The 23,159-nt window shown below is 39.6% G+C and overlaps 1 protein-coding gene across 4 annotated transcripts in view; it reads right to left on the reverse strand.

Annotated features, from left to right (window-relative positions):
- Positions 1-23,159, reverse strand: part of NR3C2 (nuclear receptor subfamily 3 group C member 2) — a 202,557-nt gene that overhangs the window by 72,386 nt on the left and 107,012 nt on the right. For all 4 annotated transcript variants that reach the window (XM_010226142.2, XM_088526543.1, XM_088526545.1 and 1 more), the window contains one exon: positions 13,118-13,257. In XM_010226142.2, the coding sequence (XP_010224444.2) occupies positions 13,118-13,257 (140 nt within the window). The remainder of the gene's footprint in view (positions 1-13,117; positions 13,258-23,159) is intronic.

Consider the following 23,159-nt stretch of genomic DNA (forward strand, 5'->3'; position numbering starts at 1 on the left):
GCACTATTTTCCAGCACCGCGGTTTATTTTAGAAAGCTGCATGCTACGCTACTGTATTAAAATATTCCCCTAATTGTATTTCCTGCACATATCTACAGTACTTGACAGACTGCCCAGTGCCCTACATTCAGCACGGAGTACCTGCATAATGACAGTGCAGAAGAAGGCAAATATGAAATATCACTTGCAGTTCCCAAGGCTCTTTCAAGTGCTTCGAAGTCTAGAATTCAACTGCCCGACAGTGGCACTCCTTCTATTTAAAGTCATTAATCCTTTCCCCCAAACAATCAGCAACCTAATGGATAGCATTACTTTCATGCAAGATGATGATGCTAGCAGCATAGGAACATTTTCTTACAGCTATTACTAACAAGTAATGCAAGCAGAAGTCTCTGATTTTAAAATAGGTCAGTGTCTTTTGTTCACATTTTTTAATTTTATATATGGTTTAGTATGCTAGTGAATGCAACACAAGAGGTACTTGTTATTAATTTTTCCCGATGATCCATCCCTACCATTCTCTTTTATCAGAGAACCCTAGCACCTGCCACTTACAAAAATTCAAGCAGTATTCTTGCAAGCAGAATTTGCATGCACGAGATGGTGTATAGGCTAACACAAGTCCATTTGCTAAGTCCATGTGACAAAATGGATGAATAAATAATTGAATGATTGGCTCCAAATACATAATTACAGTTAGGAAAAGAAAAGTTAGAACACAAGTCTGTGAAAATATATATTAATACTCATCTAAAGCTAAATACTCTAAACAAAAAAAATACTTTTTCAGAAACAGAATGATAAAGTTAGTGTCTTAAAATATTTATAGAAAACTTACATAAATAGCCAACTTTGGAAAGTATAGAACTCATACTGCTTGTCTTCCCCACAAACATTTGCTTCATATTAATTTAAAACTGGTGTCCCAGTTTAGTGAAAACAAAGGCTAAGCAGAGTACTCATGTGGAGCATGCAGGAGGTTTGTGAAACTTCAAACTGCAGTTCAGATAGTTCCTGTTAGAAAAAGTTCCAGCTCAATTCTGATCTCTTCCTGCACAAAGATCACACAGTCTCTGACAAAACAACACTACGATTTTTAATATCATCCAGCATCCAACTCTGCAATAAGCAGAGCTGTTCTGATGTTGCAAGGACTGTTTGCAATATGCTTACTTCAAACCGTAGCCTTCTATCCCTACAGAAGAGTTGCATTATTTATGGTGTATGTAAAGAACAGAGCAAGTGGGCTTTGCAACAGTAAGTGTGAAACATCAGGTTAGTTCTTTTCTCTATTGCAATGCAACAAGAACCAATTTTAGATGAAGTCAAATGAATAATACAGTATGATTGAGAAAACTATAGTTCTTACATTCGGCAATAGCCAGAATGAATACAAACATGCCATGAACAGCAAGTGAGCAGAGAGCATGTCATTATTCTGGAGACAATTTTCAGCAAGAATGAGAAAGAATTTAAGGCAAAATGGACAAGATGTAGAAATCTGTTTCAGGGGCATTAATGCTGATAGTAATTGCACCTTTTTTGGGGAAAGGGTGTAAAACATTAAATTATAAGAATTTAAAATATCCTTTGTCATAATGGTCAGTAATAACAAATGACAACAGCATCTTTTATTAGCATCTTGCAAGAATAGCATTAAAAAGTTCACATTTCAATTTTGTTCTAGCTCAATATTATACTGTTTTTCTGTTTTATTTTATGTTATGTTTATATCTTATTTCTTAGCTTTATTTCATGTTATATTTTTAAATAATGTATTTGCCTTTATATTGCAGAGGCTATTTCTATTTTGGTAATTTTTCCCCTGTGACTTTTGAAAGTCAGACTACTGTTTTCTAAAATAAAACCTTTCTGCATTTTTTTTTCTCAGGCATTTTTTTTATCCCTTATGATTTTGTCAGATATTCTTTTCCAAGCAAAAGTCACTAAAAATTTTCAATACACAAATATCTACTGTCTAAAACAGTAATTCCATTATAGCTTTCCCCTCTTATTACGGTAGCCACTAGCCATTGTTTAAAAAAAAAAAATCTGAAATGTCAACATGGACTTTTATTTTTAATCAAAAAACGTAGCCTGCTAACCTGACATGGGAGTCACTCTGGAGAGGCAGAATATTGCTCAGATCTAACGGAGTTTTAGTTTTCTTGGTTTTGCAACCATGAACTAGCTAGCACTGAGAGTCTGTGGGAGATCTGGGTTTGGTCCAGGCAGAAGCCTGAGTTTCATTTAAAACTTATCTGGATCTGGTAGGAGAAGGCTTTGCTGTTGTTCATTTGCACTCATTTCCTTTGGTCTTAACTCTTTACTTTTCCACTAATAGATAATGACATTGCAAAGCCCATCAGCATAAAGAAAAGCATTGTGATAGAACAAAAAGAATTTGGAGCCAGGGACATTTTCTAGCTGACAATCAACTAATTCCAAAGCAGATCATTTTGCTTTGAAAAGTAACACAGCATCAACAGCCGAATCTAAGAATAACATGCTTCAGTAACCTGTACCTAGAATTTATACAGCATAAAGGTTCAAAATGGAAGTGTTACTAAACATGTTGCAATATACAGCATGGACAAAGAGGACAGGAAGGATTAATTTGAGAAACCCTAACATTACCTCTAATGTAAATGTCAGCATGTGTTGTAGAATGTGGAACATACCTCTGTCAGTGGAGGAGACAAGAAGAGGGGTGGTGAGGGAGAGAGAAAGTCAATGTAGGATTTTAAATGGTGCCATGGAGAACCAGATAGCATATCCTTCTCTGCATGGACTTTTATAATATAAGCAAGGAAATCACTAATTATATCCCCCTTGTTTCCTGAATATCCATCCTGAGACCTGCAGTCCGACTTGAAGTGTTTTAGGCAATCACAGGTACAAGCAAAAATCAATGGGAACTTCAGCTGGGATGCATTTAATACTATAAAATGCTAAGTAGTTCTGCACCCTGAGGTCCTACGTATCATAAGGAATCCCAAATCAGTGGATATGTTTGGATGTAATCTGTGTCTTAACCACTTGTCCTATCTGGCATTGCAAGGGTAAATTAAAGAACATTTGTGAAGCACTTTGATGTTATAGTAATGAACACCATTGAAAAACTCGGCAAGAAATGAATAATTATGTCTTCAGAGCAAGGGATGAATAGTAAGCAACAGTAGACACAGGACCATACATTGAGCAAAGGGAAGAATACAAAGTTTTGAATAGCTGCTCATTAACTGAACCCTATCCAATCTGTTCAGTGAACAAGGCAGAGGTCTCACAGAAAGAGTTGTATGTGAGCGCGTAATTAAGGCTGAACTAGAAAGCTCTACATGTGTTGCAGAGGAACAAAGACCACATAAGGCCACTAGTATTCATTAGTTTCACATTTAGCTGTGATGTTGCAACTTTAATAAGTTTTCAGCAGATTATTAAAATGCAAAACGGAGGAGGAGGAAAAAAAAAAAAAAAAAAGACAGTCCCAACCCCTCAGAAATCCACCATTATGCATTATATAGAAACCTACATACACCAGCAGAAAGCAGGAGGGCAAAACAAACCTATGGTCACTTTGAATCATTTGAACCTTTTTTGAGAGGAGAAACACGCTGTCAGTGGTCAGCGCTGCTTGAGAACTGCTATTAGAGTGGGACATGAACAGGTTTTGCTGCCCAGAGTTTGCAACCTGCAGAAATCCCAAGTTTCCCATCCACACTCTCACATACTGCCCAGCCAACTGTGCCCAGGCTCACTTCCTGCCACGTCCCCGGAGTTTGAACCTGCCCCTTGTACTCAGAGTTTCTTCCTTTTTTCTTTTTTTCCCTCTTGGCTTTTTTATCACCCCTCAATGCCCAGACTTACTCTCTGCATCCATTCCTTGGCCACCTCTACGTCTCATCCTGCCTCCAAAGTAGGGGGCAAATGCCAGAAAGGCTCCCTGCCCACTGAAGGCCCAGCCTTGCCTGACTCAGCAACCAAAAGGCAGCCAACGCAGATGAAATCCTCCTCTACCGCATGCACACGAAACGGCCACCCCAGTTACACCTGCAGTAACCTGGTGTACCTGGTGCCACAACTATGCGTGCAAGGGCCACTTTTAGAACAGAATACACACAGGCTGCTGGTTCAGGATTACTTCTCACAAAATTACTTTAGTTTCCCGCTTTGCAGCCCGGGTGTTTGCGGCGGGTTACGCGCACGCTGCCAGCAGGGCTCGCGCAGCGGCCGCCTCCTCGGCCGCCCAGCAGCCGCACGGGAGCCGGTCAGCGCCTGGACACCCTCTCCCTTCCCCTGGCATTTGGAGGGCCTGGAGCAACAGCCCTGTTTACGCCTGCTCTTAGGGTGTGCTAGAGGCATGAAAAAGTGCCACAGCGTTATCGGCCTTCAGAAAAGTGGCAATGCCCTTGCCAAATCCAAGGCATTCAGAAAGGTAATGCGGATCTGCAAGCCAGCACAAGAGACTGCACCAAACTATCTTACAGATAAAGCCAGGTAATAGCTGTCTCGCAGAGCTGCCTCAGCATTTCCCCTCCCTCAGGATACAAAGCTGTAAGCTTCAACGTTGACCATGTCCCACTACAGCCTACCCAAAAACCCGACACAACTGCCACCAACTAAGTCTAGCTACAAACCTAACAAAAGCACTCACAATCTTGCACAACCTAAAACTGTGCTGCAAAAAAGGCTGCAATCCTGGCTTCTTTTAAGGAAGTGGGAGATTTGCCATTACCTTTTCCCACTCTATTTATATCCAAGATGCTAGCAGATGCCTTGTTCCCACCATCTATAACAGGAAGATCAGTATATACATTTTATTTCATTTTCTGCCTGGAAGCTGTTTCTCCACGCTCTTATTTTAAGTGGGATTAGCAGTTACAGAAAGGTGTTTTGCTTTTGCCTTTCTGTAGCTAGATATTTATTTTGAGGTTTTATCTGTTTAGGAGTTTCTTTCAGCCATGACAGCGCAAAATTCCTCCTCTCTAACCCTGTTTACCTGAAGGTATCCTGCAGGACTATCCTCTTTCAGCTGTTAGCTACTTAACTTGAGACTGGAAGCATCCATTCAGGTTCTAAAAAAATTCTGAACCTTGGGGGAAGTAGAATTTGACCAGGCCCCTCTATTTTCTGCTAAAAGTGTGGATTATGACAGTGCTTCAATGGACTGCCAAATTCAGAAGGCTGGTAGATCTAACAGCATTTTATGAAGCAGTATCTCTTAAGAAACAGTACCGTAGACATAAGGAGCTAAAGCATCTAAATACACTTTATGTTATCCAATGCTTCATGTTGTTTGACATACAGGATCTATGCCCAGCCACAAACTCCAGTGTAAATACTACCTCATGCATAAAACTCTGCTGGGTGAGAGTTGCAAAAAAGTAGTGTCAAAGAAGTCACTGCAATTGTACTTCAACCACAAAAGGCTTCTCAGTAGCCAGGCTCCCACGTAAGGGAATGGTCAGCAAACACAGCTGACGAGGCCGTGCTCTGACGGGCTCTGCGGGTACCTGCTGACAGGATGTCGCCGTCTTGGGGAGGACTTCATTGCCATGGGCTGCTTTGAAGTCAAAACTAGAGTCATCGCAGGAGATTTCAATACAGCAGAAAAGTTCTGCCTACCTGAAGAAATACAGACTTCCATGGGAATCAAACAACTACAAAATAACAACAACCACCTCCAAATAAGCAGATTTGCTTAAGAAGTCTCCTCCATTTTAGTACTATTTGCCCCCAACTACTGTATCTAACTTGAGGCAATATTTTTCCACATCTACAACTACAAAGCAAATCTGCCTTACGCAAGACGTAGGCACTTTAAATCAGTTCTTTTTTTTTAAAGCAGAACCCTTTATCCCTGTGTAAGGTATCTATCATCAGTACAAGGGGCATATCTGAAAACCACATTGACTCATTCATTCTTCTACTACTCAGGTATCCTTCAGTTTTGCAGTCAGGTTGACTCCCCAGTCTTACCAGAGGAACACAAGACCAGCTAGAAGGGATGATTTTGGCTTATGCTTTACTACCACAGACCACCAAATGTTATTATATCACACTCGCTTCTCTCATCATCCTACTGACTCCTATTAGCAAAGTGCCTCCAAAACTGTTCTGACAGTTTGTGACCTTCTCAAAAATATCATCGACACCACTTTTACCCATTTTAAGTTATTTCAATGCAGTTTTTAGTTCAAAATAAATTACTCTCCTGCTCAGGTCTCTACTCCTTCCCTGTAAAATTTTTATAGACTGGAATTACTTCTCAACTTGGACTTTCTCTGGGTAAGCCCAAAACAGCTCAAAGCACTTAGCCACCTGACATAAATTTTTACTCTTCTGATCATTTCAGCACCTCTCCTAACATGTTTATTTGACTCCAAAGGAAGCTGTTGAATGCCCTAGTGACCAAAAGTCTACACTCCAGATGACTATTACTATAATTTGCACCATCACGGTGTGACTAGTTCTCTATTTGAAATAGTTGATGCAGCACCTGAAGATAGGGAATTTGTACAACTATGTTGCACAGATAGCTCAGCCACCTTGGGACTGACTGTTTCTTAACAGATGAAATTTCCAGGAAGCACTTTACCTTCACCATATGACACACAGAAAACCCATTTCTTTTGAAAGAAAAGGAAGTTGAAGCACTCAAGAAGCCAGTAAACTAATGGCTCTGACACTTCATCATTTTCTAGCCAAAATGTTTGTGGCAGCCTTAAATCAGCGTGAATTCACAGGGTCATCCTACCTCTAGTTTATGATAACTGTGATCTACCCATCTGCCAGAACGTTATCTTTGGATGAGGAGGGGTGGCGGGGAACAAAACCACAACAGAAACATGTATCTCAGTTCCCTGGCATAATGCAAGAATGCCAAAGCCTCCCTCCTAGGGATGTAGAAAGTAAACGCTTGAAAAGCAGCATGATGCTTGGATTTCTGGTGATGGAAGCCCATTACCTAAGACAAACTGATCCTACCAGTGCATATATTTTCTGTTTACTGCAGATTTTCCTGAACAGGAGGGCTATAACTTACTGAATGTGTTATTTAATAGATGAAACAATCTAGAAATTAGTATTCATGAAACAAAGAACAAAGGCAAACAAAACAGTGCAGAGGGAAAAGAAGTTGCATGCAGACCTTCTATCATTTTTCAAGGCTAGACAGCAGCCCATATTTGAATTTTCATCCTTCTCTCTCTCTCCGTCTCTCTCCAACAGCACCCACTTACACAGTAAATAACAGAGGGGAGGAGAAATTATTAGCGATTTTGGAAAAGAACACAGGTGGATGTCTAGCTTTCCTGGTTGTGAAACATTAGTATGTTTCTTCAAAACATTTCTGCAGCCATTAACCATCCCGTGGTTCTCTGTGACACTGCTAACTTCCTAAATTCTTTGCTGGCTGTAAGACCAAGGCACTGTATGAGATAGATGGCTCCCAATCCTCCCACCCACCTTCCTTCTGAAACACGACTAGAACACGCCTGCTATATTAGCTGACGTTTAACACAGATCCAGTGTTTATTCTTGAGTTTCAGTCTTAGTTTGTCATGTCAGCCACATACACCCAACAGTGACACCGACACATTTCCCCGCACTCCCCTCCTTCTGCCTCCTTCCTACCTAGGCTGTCTTCTGTTCGTGGCACCCTTTTCGCTGCCTGCTCTCACCCCCATCCTGCCTTTGCTGTGAGGACCCACTGCAAACACTGCTGGCTCCTTTCTCCTTCCAGCCTACCAAAATCTGAGCTCTTAGTAACTACAGCCGAGCAGGAGCAGTGAGCAATAAAAAACTTGAGTTCCCTAAGAGTCCTGCTGCCAGAGGGAAAAAGAGGGAGTCTTTCTGTCTATGAAAGCACGGAAGTCTGATGGCAGCTTCAAATCTATGAAGACTAAATATCCTAAATTTTACTTTGCACCTATTCACCATTGCATATCAAGTAGAGTAGCAGCTGCTGTATGAATTTGACCAGCTCACTTGCCCTCAGCAGATCACCCATCTGCTTCCTCTTCACCTAATATTGCTGTTTGATAGGGTGTAAAACAGATTCTTGCAATAGGTCAGGAACAGAGTCAACTACAAATCCCACACAGAAATTTCTATGAAAACATATGGACATTTATACTGAGTGATGCTGAATTTAGAGAGGCCACCGACCTTATGAAAGTGGATAAAATGAAAATTGCAGCCTGTGATGGAAAAACACTGACTCCATTATAGTGAATGAACAGAAGAGTGGAGAGAGTACCATGGAGGAGACTTGTATACATATTCATTCTAGAAATACAGACCTATAAAATCCATGGATATACACATTACAAAACAGTGGGGAAAACACCTTTCTATAATGTGTCAAATTCAGATTTAAACGGTTAAAAAGGGAGACTTTTCTGCTTATCAGGAATGTTTATAAAAACTTTAAGCTTTGGTAATTAAGCAAATCGGTCAAGAGCTAGGTATTCTGGCATTTAAATTCTTCTAGCTTGATTATTATTTCCACACAATTCAGACAAAAATCTAGGAGAGACAGAGAGGCTTTAATTTCCCTCCACTTCCTACTTGAAAACGTAGAACTCTGGGAAGCTCCTTGTGCACAGCACATGGGAGAGCCATACTAAGATGACCTGCTTCTGCAAAAACCCTGAGCTTGGCACGCTCCTTCCCCTCCTGGAAAGGGGGGCAACAGGGTACTCCCAAAAACAGAGCATCCATGGGATGTTATGTATCTGGTCCCCTGCCAAATGGCTGCACAGTGCCTTTGCTTACCAAAGAACTGAATTTATTTACTAGCAAATTTTGAAGCTGCCAACAGCTCGTAATCCTTTGTGCTAAAATGATTCTCTAGCAGGACACTGGATCACTTTGGTTATAGCAAGATGAGCCTTGGCAGCTAAACTGCAGCCTCAGTAACTGCTGGGTTGGGTCTCATGCTGCCCAGGTTATTTTATTCCTATGTTCCCAAAGTGACCTGGCACAAAGGCAAATGAAGAACATCCCTCTTTTCCGTAACCCTAGCTTCGAGGCGATCTTGGTTCTCACAGATGTACGTGGTCTTTATGGCTTGCTACGCAAGAAATTTTATCCCTTCCACTATTGAAGGGAAGTCTTGGATAACCTGCTGTTCAAATATCCAGCACAGAGACAATTCCTTTGTTTCTACCCCACGCTCGGAGGTGCGTACCACATATTTCTTATATTCAGGAGGCCATTCAAATAAGATAGTATCAGATTGGGCTTTGAAAGAACTTCCTTCAGCAGAAGTTCCCCCAGCTTCAAATAGGCAAATAATGAAAGTGCGGGTGAAAAAGAAATGCAACCCCAGAAACCTCCTGCTGTGACTACATTGCTACCTCACAGCCAGAGAGAGATCTACATTTCTGATATAAAGTAACAGAAGTAGCTTTAATGCAAATCCTCTGGAGCAGAAATCAACAACAAAGTCTGAAATGTCCTGAACACTTTTTCCTGTTTAAAGACAACAATAACAAGCTTCAGCCTAACTAAAATGACATAATCTGTTAATTCCTCCTTTTTAAGTAGCCAGAAATCTCCTAGAAAATATACAAAACAACTGGAAAGCAACAGTCATTTTTGCTGTAGCCTTTAGCACCATTTGGACGTGACAATGTGCCTTCCTCTTTTCTTACATACTGGCTAAAAGAAAAGATCAACTTCAGAGATGTAAAATAATTTTCATTTAGAACAGCTTAGTTCATACTTCTCTGAAGCTTGAAAAAATGAAGAATAAAAATTGAAAACATTCCCCAAAACAGCCACAAATGACTCTTTAGAGGGAGCTGGTTCAGTGTAAACAGAGAAAATAATACTAGCCAGGTGCGTCAGTACTGTGCCTTTCCAATATGTGACTCCACTATTTAGCATAAACTAAGTGGAAATAATTTTATGATAGACAATGTCTGTAATTTAGAAAGTCATACAATATTCTCATTCTGGAGGGAAAAATATAAACCTTGGAAAATTCAAAACCAAATTACCTTTTAAAAAAATCTAATCTCATGCACCAAAAGCTCTCTCAACTCCTCCAGTGAGCATTTATCAACAGTTATGTTGTTAAAGGACTTTAACATTTGCAAGGCAGACTGAATTTATTTTAATGACACAGTGGCATTTCTTCATACCCAACTCCTGTTCCTCAAGTCACTTTGACAAGAAGTTCGAGCTTACTTGACCCCCAAATACTGCACATAGCTTGTACCTCCACAGTGAATTCTACTGGAATTACTTAAAACTGCCAGCAATTAACCTTTTTTTTTTTCCCCCATAGAAATCTCCTTTTCTTAAATTCAATACATTTTGTGCAAATCTGGAAAAATAAGATCCACTGAGAACATGATTCCCAGATTTGAAAATTGAAAATAAAAGCTTTAATCTCTTTGTTTTTGTAGATTCCTTTTGATTTGTTTCTAAATTTCAAGGCAATTGTCCTTGCCTGTTCTAATTTGGCCATTTGATGGTACTTCAGAGGAGCACAAAGCAATTAGCACACAAAAGCTGTTCCAGGTGGAACCGCAACTGGTTTGTGATTGTAGCTGCACGCAGAACAACTGGGTGGCGCGTTACCTTCCCTTCCTCTGCATCTTTATTTCTGTTCATTTCCAGGCTTTCTGACACCATTCCTATCTACCCTCTTTTTTTTTTTTCGTTTTTCCTGAACACCAGCTGCTCTCTCCCATGACTTCCATCCCACTGAATCTTTTGAAGGCCCACCTATATATATATATTTAAACTAAATAAATAAAACCTTCACTTAAACAGCAGAAACAAAAAAAAAATCCTCCCAGTTACTCTGTCCAAAATAGCATGAAATTTAGCTATCATTTTGATAAAAATGGAGTTGAAGGCCAGTTTTGAAAGGGTATGATTTCTTCATTCCTTTAACTTCTTCTTGCTAATATTCTACAGCTCACTTGTATGCTCAACTTTATGACTTGTGGAACCCCACAAAACCTTTTAAAAAATGACAAAACCATAGGGAGACTGAAACTGAGATTCCTAATTTCACTGAAATGTATCAAGCCCTATTCTACCAACCCTGAAAAAGTCATACAAGAGGAAACATTTCCAAAGAATTCTATATGAAACAAAGATATATCGAAATATATATTAAATTCAGAAAAGTAGTGCCAAACTTACATTATTTATATAACAACAACACAACTGGCAGCATCAAGAGCTCACAGTCATATCTGCATCAAGCAGCTGTCTAGACAGTGTTCATATACCACAGGTTGGACCCATATATGAATATAATAATTCTAAAAATGCATTTTAAAACAGAATTGTTGGGAGGTTTTCTTTTTCTTTTCTTTTTTTTTTTATTTATTTTTGCCTAGCTGATAAACTTTCAGCACTTACTGATAACAACCATATTTTCAGACAGACTTTAGACAAACCTATTCTAAGTGCTTTGTTACTTCCTAAAGGAAATCCTCCAAAACTTTTCATAAATATCTGTAAAGTAGGATATGGATATCTATCGAAATATCTCTGAAAGAACATCAAATGTGAGAAGGAAGGCAGATGTAGAGAAATAGAACCTTCAAATTACAGTGACTTAGACTGGGAAGAAAGCTTTTTTGGAAGACAGGGAAGGAATCTAACAAAGAAAGTACTATAGGTTCACACACTGAGGGGAGGTGAATGTGATTATAAACAAACAAATAATTATAGTAAGTCACAAAAAATATAACCCAGAAGTTAGTGAATGAGAGCATCATGGTTAGCCACTAACAGCAGTAAGAGAAAAAGCTTTCAGAGGGAAGGAACCTTCTCCATGTCACTGTAACCTTGGAAAGTTTATTTCAATTAGTTTGACACTTTTTGAGGCTAGATGGATAGATATTACATGAGGACTTGACGTGTTATATCCCCAAGTCCTCCAGGTCTACTTAACAGAGAGATAAATCCTTACCACTATCAGTAGCAGATTTAAAGGCCACAGAAAAAAAAATCAATCACATCACACATTGCCTCTCTCTTCTCAGGGCACAAGCTGGACAACACGTTAAGAACCTGCTTGCTTCCTTCTATGTTTTTTTCCTTGATCAAAATGAATGAATAAATAGTCTTCTTCATCACTGATTTATAAGAATATCTTAACAGAAAAAAAAAAGTCAAAAAGCTATAAAGTATTTATATAAGTAGTATTTATGCAAAAAGTACTCACATTCTTTACATATCAGGAACTCTTAATCATGTAGTAAATCTTATTTTCATCACTTATGGAAATTGCTTACAAAGCCTCTAAAGGTAAAACACTTTCTTTTACCTTAATACCCCAAGTATGGAGAGGCAAACCCCACAAGACGACCTGCAGGACTCTAAGTAATCTTAACTCACTCTTCTCCATCATGGTAGGAAAGAAGAGCAATGCCATAACGAGCACACAATGAGGAGATGCCAGCTATTCAAAGGGCTAGTCCTTAATGAAGGGGTAGAGCATCAAGATCTCTAAGAAACGCATCGCAATCAGTTCCTGTTTCCTTACCCATCCACTGCAGTACCGTAAGGCCACTTCTCTTTTCCCAAAAGTATAAACAGATGCATAAAGGAGTTCAAAACATCAGAGATACGCACAGGTAGATAACTGACTCAAGCAAATCATACTCAGGCATGTAGGCAGTAAAAGCATGATGAGAGATCCCTACTCATCCTCTGGTAGGGCAGAGGCAGCAGTATGTTTACTTCAGCTGTATGCATGCCCAACAGAAATTGCAAGAAGTCACAGGCTGGGGCTGAAGGAGCAGAATCTTGATTAAGTAGTGGCATAAGGTGAAACAATATATCATTTTAGAGAGTTGCACATTAGGAAACATCACAAAACAGTCTACATTTGTAATACCATGTATAATCGGTGTCCAATCAACAAATATTCTTGTTTCATATTAATGACAGGTAACAAAGTTATCAACAGGAGAAAACCTGCAGGAAAGTGTGAGAGTGTGTGCGTGTGCGTGTGTATAATGCTCTATGCACACATATATTGTGTCATTTTTGTTGTGGTTGGTTTTGATTTGTGTGTTTATTTGTTCTGCAGTTTGCTTGCCCCCCCCCCCTTTTTTTTTTTTTTTTTTTTTTTTTTTACCTTCTACTGCTCTCTTGAAGAAAACTTTACAGCTGCCACATGTGACTACCCCATAATGACATCCAGATGCCTCGTCTCCGCACACCAAACACACTTTGGAAGGTCTTGAAGATCCAGTTGATACACTTCTCAATGAAGAGCTAGAGGAAAAATAAAAACAAAGCACAAAACAGTTATGACTATTTCAAATCACATTTACCATAACGCAAAGTTCGGTTAAGAATTTATAACAGGTATTTTGCTCGGAGTACCTAACAATGAGGAAGCCACAACTCTTTCTGGCAGTGTCTGACTCAACACAAGTTTTATTAGTAAATTAGTCTGCTTTAAAACATCCATAATCTATCAATGTTGATGTGAGAAAGTGCCCCCAGGGCAGATGATTAAAACTGGAAATAAAGATCAAAACCAAACCACTCTGTCAATGATCACATAACTACAAATTTCCTTTTTCTCTTTGCTTGCTTTGTTTTTCCTTCAAGATTGTTATAGCTGAAGCGGATGCAAAGCTGCTAGACACCTTTGGGGAGCAGCGCGGCGAGGCGGCGCGCGCTCCGGCTGGCATCGCCGCTCACCGCGACGCTCCGTGTTCGCGTGCGAGACTTGTGCAACGGAACAACTCGTGCTCTGAAGTAGCTCTGGAGCATTTTCATGTTCTACAAGTATATGATATCGTTCTATAGTACCACAGGTGCCAGAAAAGAAGGGTCAGAGGTTTGGAAACCACCCTGTAGTTTTACAGGATGATGCATCTTGCAAACCCAGCTTTAACTATGTACCACACTGTTAAAACATGGAGCATCTTTGTTGTTGGGGTTTTGAACATGACTCTCTAAAGATATCTTTAGGAAATATTTCCCCTGGCAGCTTTTTAGAGACAGTGCTCTTCAAGAGCAACTCACATTTCATGATGCGGTGAGTCTCTTCCCTCCCTCCCTCCTTCCCTGGGGAACTGGAAATGCCACCCTAATAAAATCTGCATGCTCAGAGAAATGTGCCAGATTAAAGGAGAGGAGAGCTTTGGATCTCTCCCACGCCCTGGAAAGCTGGGGAGACTCTTTCCTTCAGTAGAGACTCCCTTTGCCTGGCAAATACGACCTCTTGCATTTCTTCACGTATTACCATTTTGAATGCTGGCAAGCAATTATAAGAGTAACCCTGAAAAATGTGACACCAGTGGTGAAATAATTTGATAGTTCAAACTGCAGGTCACAGAGGATTTGTCAGTCAGTCATTGGAAAACAAAGTTCACAGGTAGTCTTAATTCAAACATAAGATAACCAGCTTGCTCGGGAAATTTCAAGTATGCACACACTGCCGTTTTTCATTTTATGTTTCCCTTAAAGAGCTATACAGAGGTCAAATGATTTACCCAGAGGCGCAGAGCGAATGTCACTCCAGATCAAGGACCACAAGTCTCCTGGCTTGCAGCTTTACTGCAACATCCAAAGTAAATTGGCTTTTAAAGGACGGTGCTCACATACTAATCAAATGCTCCAAACTACTTCTCACCTGCTCTCCACTCTGCTACGTTTACTAGCTTTATTCCTTATGCTATATATACTTCCATTACATAACATAATGCTACTCGATAATTGCTAGGTGCTTGCATTAGCTCATCTATTAGAGAGACACAGGAAAGCCTCACCAAAAAAGTGTTGAAGATGATGTTCTGTTTGCCCAAGTCCCAGTTATATCAGGGCACACTGTATTAATACCCACGTAAGGCAAGGTAGGTGCCTTGGGATGTCTCAGAACTACTTATTCAGTGTTGTATTTTAGCTTTACATGTTGATTTGCTTAGGCAATGAATGGGACATGGGTAAAAAAATGTTCTCCCCATCCACCACTCTTCTTACAGAGTGAAAAAAGTTTCTCATTAAGCAAAATTCTTCAAAACTGTCTGCTTTCCAGAGAAAAGGCCAATAGTCTGGGAAGGCAGCTCCTCCAAATGATTTTTTTTTAAATACCTTTTCACGTCTTTTGACTGAAAAATTAAACATTTCCATCCTGACATTCCACTGTAATACCTTGAGGCATCTGTAATTTTGATGCTGCATGTTCCCATTTCTTCCAAAAACCAGCAAAATTTTTCCTACCATGCAACAACTATAATGCATCATCTTTCTACCTTGAAAAAGTCTTTTTTTTTCTCCTTTTTGTACCCAAAAAAAGGTAATTCAGTGAAAGAGCTCTTCCTATGGAGAAATGGAAGGTTCCAGCATATCACAGTAGCATTTTAGAATAACTTATACACATGTACTTATGTGTGTTTGCTTATGTATGCTCATGTATATATTTATTGTTTTTTCATTGAAAATATATAGTCATGTAAGACTTGCAAAAGATGGGGGAACTTTTTTTTTTTTTTTTTTTAATATAAGTTAGCCCTTAAAAAAAAATTAGAATCATTGGGTTAAAAAACAGTGAAGCCAAATTGAGATAACAGCTGATCCAAGGCTGTCATTAATTGCCTACCCAGGACATTACCTACAGCATATGCTGTACAGAACTTATCTAGATGAAGGGCTTGAATACTGCTGAAAGATACAGGGAAAGCCTGAATATAAAGCATACATTCAGCTATTCAGCAATAGCAGTTGGACGCTTCACATTCTGAAATAAAATGCACTTTGCTTCTATACGTCCTTTTAATCAGCTCAAAAGAAGAATAGGTTACAATACAGATGAGGTATTTTTATTATGAAAAGGAAAATCCAACACAGAGAAATTCCTACTCTATTGCAAAGAAAGCTTTGAAACTAGCTGTTAGTACTTAAATCTCCTTCAACTTTTACCAGCTTAAGCTCTGCATCCCACCGAACAGCACCTTGCTTTTTTTTTAATTTCTTATGTTCTCTTTCCTCCAAGCCACACAGAAATATTCTCCAACTTAAAATGAGGTTATATTACTACATACAGGAGGTACAACGGTGTTTGTGCATTCACAAAAATAATAAAACACTGATCTTTAAAATTATGCTCAAATCATATTGCTAAATGTCAAATTTAGTCATTCTCTTCGTGGAAGCTTTGCTTTTCTCCATAAGGGATGCACATATCATTACACCTTTTCCTCCTAAATCTCCCTTTTGCATCAAGATCCGATGGCTGAAGATACTATTCCCCTGCCCTCAACTCGAGCTTTTATGACACACACACACACACACATTTATTCATGACTTTCATTAAATCAATTACTTAATTATTCAGTGTAGCTCTATATTCTATTTATAGAGAAAAACACTTCATTAAAACAGTCCTAGCTTGAAAACGCTTTTCATGCATACTCTATCCTACTGAAACACTTCCCTTTTAATTCTTTTTCCTTTGAAAAATCCCACATATTCCTGGTATGCAATCGTACAGTAAACTGGAACATGGAGAAAGCCACAAGCAGGTAACAATAGACAAAAATTAGACACTGAATTCAATAGAGTATAACAAATATATGCCTAAATTTAATCATAGTTCTTTGTAGCTCAGTTTGACTCGCAGCATCAAGGTGAAAAGTTTTGTTACATAATATATCATTCTCTCTTTTGAAAAAATGTAAAAGTTGGTCCAAGTAAGAACTGATAATAAAATCAAAGATTGAGAACTTTATAATGATTCTTTGGACAGCAATAATGCTATTGACAAATATGTATTTGAACGGCATCTTACAGGGTAGAGCAGGACCGAGTCTTTTAATCCTCAGACCAAGTGAAACCGGCCAAGTCTAAGTTAAGGACTGATAAATATTGTTCTGACACTTCATAGTTTTAAAACAGCAAATTGCACTACTTAAAATATAGGGAACAATGTTTGTGCAGAGCTACCTAGCTCTTAGCTCAAAGGCGCATTCATCAAGAGTACCAGATCACTTCTTTTCTTGTCAGGACCCACTGACCACATAGCTGAGAGCTGGGAAATGCTACAATAGTTTGCTCTCTGAAAATTCCTCTTGGTGTTCAGTAACAAAATAGTTGCAGTGTCAGAACTGGGCATCAAGATAGAGCTGTATTCTTTTGCATGTGCCATTCTATTGTGTTGTATGTGAGGCAAGACATACACTTATCAGAAAAAAAAATTCCAACCCCCAAATTAAAATAATTAGTGCATGTTTTAATAAATAAATAATCCAGTATTAGATAACACTCAAGTAAAAATGATTTTTTTTAATTCTAATGCTGTTCCTAAACCATTAGACAATGGACTACTACTGATCCAGAAAAAAAAAATCTTGTTATCAGCAATCTACCCTTATTATAAACTTTCAACTGAAAATACAGCAAAGAAGATACGGTGCCATAGCTCATCTGCTACCTACCATCACTGCTTTTAGATATCAGTGGCTCCTATAGCCCGACCAGGGCTTATTACATTTATACCTCTACCATTGTAATTCCAATGTAAAAAAATATTGCAAGACTCAAGGACAAGAAATGCAAAAGGACATACATGTTTTATCACAACAACTACACAGCCAAGGGCACTGTTTAATGATGCCGAATGGATGTTCTAAATTATCTGTAAAATAGCTGCTTCGATGGCTCCACCAGTATTTGTCATGTCATGTTGGTGGGTACGTGATTAGGAATACTTGTGATTTATTATCTTCAACAGTGCAAATGCTGGCAGTTAATTACTGACCTTGACTAGCCATTGCCATCAAGCTCATTCACGTCTTTGCAAGTTATGTTTAGCAATAGCTGTATGGAGAATTAATTAGAAATAACAGATTTTGTAAAGAGTCAATAAAACCATAGATAATCCAGCATTTTAAAAGCTGATTATACACATTATCATCCTTTTGAAACCAGATGGCATACAGAAGCAAAGTTTGAACAAACCTCTCCTCTCTGATGGTAAAATGAAAGTGTTCCAAAGAAGCCCAAGCCACAGTATGAGCCCCAAACCCATTTGTTCCAAGGGAGCATCCTTTTCCCCTTCCAAACCTTGCCCTGAAGCTTTGGAGGTTCCCAGAGCTACCCGGGGTTGCACCCGCAGGTGCTTCCTTGGGCCCCCCGCGCTCGTAGGCCCCGAGCTCGCTGCCTGCTCGGCCAGCGCAGGCCACAGCACCAGCGGCTCCGCTTCACGTTCCTCCCACTGCTTTTGTGCAAGGCCGCGCAGACGTCAGAACTTCAGTGCCCAGGACGACTCCAGCAGTAATTTAGGAAATGTTACATGGGTCAAAAAAAGCTGTCCAACAGATTATTTGACCGCTGCATGGAGATCTCTGTCACATTCTCTATCAGTGGCATTTACCATTACCTAATACCAGTTTTGCCTTCTGTAACCTGATTTTCTTAAAAAGTTTAACTGTGGGAATATACCCTGGTTCTCTTCTACAAGAGCTCACGTAAAGCAGATTAGCAGACTGGAAAATGGTATTTCTTAAATGTCAGCCTGTATAACCCAATCTTCTTGTCAGCGGACCAAGAAAGCAGAGAGAAGTAAAAGCAGAGATGAAATGATCAGATTTTAGGAAGAGAAGGCAGTCACGTGGGACTTGTATGAATGCGGAGCCGAAGGAGGATGCCCAGAGCGCAAGCAAAGCCCTGGGCCGAGCAGCACGCCGGCTCCGCACGCTCCCAAGCCATGCGCGGCCCAGGCTGCACGTCCCGCTCCCGCCTCCCCCTGGGCCTCACCCGGGGCTCTCCCGCCCTGCGGAGGACGCCGACTTTGCAGAAATGGCTACGTTTGCGCAGGACCCACACACACACTCACAAAAACAACAATAGAAAAGAAAGATTAAAAAAAAAAAAAAAGAAGAAAATCTAAGAAGATTTTTAGAAGTCACCTTGAGCAGGATCTGGATGTTTCAGGGAAGTGAAATGTGTATCTCAGTGACGTTAGGCACCATGGGCAGGTACCACTTGAAGCAGTGCACGCTTACTCCAGCATCCGGAGCACTGCGTCAGCCCAGGAGCAGCAGGACTCGTTAGGGAAAGATTGAATTTTTTGAATGATGATAAAGATTAAAAAAACTGGCTGTTGAAAGTGTATTTTTCCATTCAGGAAATATTCAGAAAATTCAACTAAGGAAGAAGCAGCTCCCAGCAATCTTCTTGCCCTACAAAGCAATCATTTCGGAAGCACCTCAAGCTTCTGAGCCTTGAGGCTCTTATCTGGACGCCTTTTGTGTTTGGTTTGTTTTAGCTATTTCTGAAGAACTCCTGCTGGATGTATTTTTAAAATGGATCATCATCTCCTCAGAATTAACTTTTACCATTTATAACTTTGAAGGTCTACATTTTACTAAAAAACAAAGCACAGTTTTTATACTACATTTAATTTAGCAGATAGTCTTTCTTTTTTAAATCACAGATTCTTTTGCAAGACAGAATTTCTCGTTGTTTCAGCCTCAGAGGCTGCAACTCTTACAAAATACAGCTTACAAAATTAATCTAGTGTTTATACCTTTTTCCTTTATAAAAATGCTTACTAAGGTGGAACACAGAAGCCAGAGGAAAGCAGTCAGTTAACGGGGAGCAGACTATGAAACGATACCATTTCTTTCCTCAGCAACGCCAGTTGCCACATTTAATTACTTTATATAGTGATGCCTACAAGTCATATATCTGACTTTCATACCTGGATCTTAATCATGGAAATAAATGATCCCTAATGAACACCTGTAACAAAAAAGCTCTGCCCTTTCTCCCAACCCCGCGAAGCCTACAAAGATTCCTTAATGATTTAAAAAACATATTTAAATTCAGTATTTGATAGACCAAAACTGATGGCTGATGTCCCCAGTGAACAGGCTCTGTATTTAGATGAACTTTAAGGTACAGGTTGATTTTACAGAACGAAACTAGGGTAATTTCCATTCACCTTAGTGCATGTGGGCAGGAGCCAGCACATTACTCAACCCGACTCCAAGCCTTGACTTTTCCTTCACCCTCCTCTATTGAAATATTTTGGTAGTAATTATAGTTTGCTATCCAAATTTTACCTTAAAATCATGTGTTGGCTACAGAAAGGTGTAAATAAATGTGTTTTCTGGCAGACTGAAGCTGAGCAGCACTTATCTCCTAGGGAAATAAATCAACTTTCCACCTGCTGATCTAGTGATCAGAGACAGTCTGAAGCATAATGTGCTCCAGCTATCCTCCTGAAATGTGCTTTTCCTCTAACTACTGTCATAGTGTAACAAGATCCAAATCCCTAGGGAAATAAATTTACTTGTTCTGCCATTTTTTAGTGTGTAAATATAGTTATCTGTTCTAGGGGAATGGTTAACCTAGACAGTGAGTTTACTATTATGAGCAAAACTCCAACTTGGGAAGCCACAGAACAACAGATGGCCTAAGATGACAACTGTTTTGGCTTTTAATATTTGGTCCCCTCACAGAATTTAGTGCAGTTTAAATGCATGCAATGTTGGTATTTGTTCTGTTGATTATAAAATTACAAAGTATTATAAAGCAAGATAAGACAGGAAGAGTTTATCTGGAAGAAGATCTAGTTAATTACTGAAAGTGGGGGGAACTCATTTAACTCTCTTTTTTTCCTCCTCTGTACCCACTCTCACACACTCGGACTAATGGAAAAGTAACACGGGTTTGGAAATCCCATTTTTCATAGCACCATCTCATCTTTCACCACTGAAAAATATTTTAACTCATTACGTACTCTGTTCACTCTCTAAGAGCACCGTGGTGTTTAAATGGTGATGCTCTGCTGCTTTCTTGGGCAGCAATATTTTAAAACTGCATAAAATGCCATGATTCGAGTGAGTTTCACCTGCTGATGTTGGTCCTGCTGGGAAATCATTACCAAAGGGAATTACAGGCAGGACAAGACAGCATGACTTTTTTGCTCTACTGTTGTGGGCTTCTATGAGGCCAAGGAAAATTCAATACAGCAAGAACAAAGAAAAACAGACTCAGAAATCAAAGACAGAAATGCTACCTGTAGTAAGAACACCCCTTTAAAAAAAAAACCACAAAAACTAAAACAAACCTTCTGCTTTTCAAAAACAGTTTACTACTTTTTCATGTTCCTCATTGAGCCTAAGCAGACAGTTCCTACAAGTACGACACTTTTTTTTTTCTTTTGCTCAAAATCCTTACAACATGAAACCTTCGTCCAGCAACCTGCAGTGACATTAAAATTCTGAGTATTGATCCCTTTCAAGCTAGAGAAACACCATTCTGTCGCCAAGACATCTGTGGCATGTCTGCCAAGGCTCCTCAGCATAAGGCCTAAAAAATTAGCTATATGGAAAATATTAGTTTAAAACAGACATAGCTTAATCTAATTGCACTTAATCACTTATTACAACCTCTGTGATAGCTGAGAGCATTACATGCTTTCAGACAATGCCGCCATACCGGTAATATAAGAACTTTACTAGAGATCTGTATTCAGATACAAGAAAAAAATTAAATACTTTGGAATAGCAAAAAGTAAACTGAACTGCCATCCCAGTGTAAGGGGGATTAAAACACCACAATAGAAAAACCTCCCGAGCAACCATGAAACCATAGGGAAAAAATGCACCAAAGCACAAAAAAAGGTTACCATGGGAACAAAGGCTATTTTCCAACTTGTCAAATAAAAGCCCTAGTATGGCAAACCTTTACTCATAAAAGCAATCCCACAGGCTTCTAAAAGACAACACGTATAATTATTGCTTGAGCTGAAAGAATCTGATTTTTTGGAGGGGAAGGATATTTTTCCCTTCCAACTCCCTTTTGCCCTCACAACCAACAAGACAACAAGCAGTACGTATTTTGAAGGCACAGTCATACCACTGTCTGCTGTGCTGTAATTCCACATAGGAACCAAAAGTAGAGGCAGAAAAGCCCGCACAGCAGCCTACACCTCCCAAGCAAGGCCTAGGGAAACGGAGATGCAACAGACACCTTGCAGCACCCCTTGGCAAGAGGCAGCGAGGGAACACGGAGCCAAACCTTCTGGTCCACGCCACGGGAAGTTCTTCATCCCGGCAGGTTTTACTTACCTTGTAATGTGCCATATATTTTACCATATATTGGTAAAAGGAAGGTTGGGAAAGAAATAACCTTCCAAAGATGATCTTCTTAATCAAGAGGCAATAATCCTTAGCAAGGTCAGAGAGTGCTTGCTGTTTTACCAGAAAGTCTCCAGTTCAGCGTTTGTTTCAGACAATACAGTCAAAGCAGAACTCCAACTTTGCCACCATCTCTGATTAACAGGTGTTTTAAAAGGCAGTCACACTATTTTGAAATATCATCTGAGACTTCTTAAAACACTACTTGAAATAATGAAGGCTTCATTTTAACTAACACTTTGCCATCTTAAGAGATTCAAGCTATTCATGATTTTTAATGCATATAATTATTACTTCATACAAAAATCCAGAAGCTGTTTTTGCAGCTCTGCATTGGGAAACCACACTAGCAAGATGTTAGTTTGTTAGATTTGTCTTTCCTACCTTCCTTGTTCCACAAAACCAAAACAAAACAAAACAAAAAACTTTATAGAGCTAAAAAGTGGAAAAGACAGGGCTTTTTCCACTTCTATCTCCTTTACTGTTCCCTCCTTGTCACTTGTTTGGGCCTGTGCTTCCTTTTGACAGCGTAATAAGATGACAGGAGTGATTTCTGAGGACCATGGCAAGGTCAGGGTGAGCAGAAGACACTGCTTTGCCAAGGCAAGACAGGGCAACCAGACCCAGGGCTCCCACCCATCAGCTCCTAGGAGAAAGAGGAAAAGCACTGAAGGAAACATCAGACTGGACCAAAAGCAGCAACATCCCTACACTTCTCACCACAGTGCTGCCCATTAGACGTGGAAACCAAAGCAAATGGGAAGAATCTTTATTTAAGGAGCACCTCTTTCAAACCACACACATCCCAAGCTCCTTTCCAGATTTCTTCCAGCCCTGGTTCCTCTTCAACCTTCAAACCTGTCTACACATTTCTAGTATTCCCCATTCTCATAATGCATATTCTGGATCCAGACCCACAATCTACATCATTTTTTGGCCTTCCATAGTCTTTCACAAGAGTCACGCTAGCTAGAATATCTGGTGTTAATCACTTATTATTCACTGCCATTCCAACAT

This window comes from Tinamus guttatus, unplaced genomic scaffold, assembly GCF_059628265.1.
Source record: "Tinamus guttatus ecotype Peru unplaced genomic scaffold, ASM5962826v1 Tinamus_guttatus_pri_ptg000247l, whole genome shotgun sequence".
NCBI lineage: Eukaryota > Metazoa > Chordata > Aves > Tinamiformes > Tinamidae > Tinamus > Tinamus guttatus.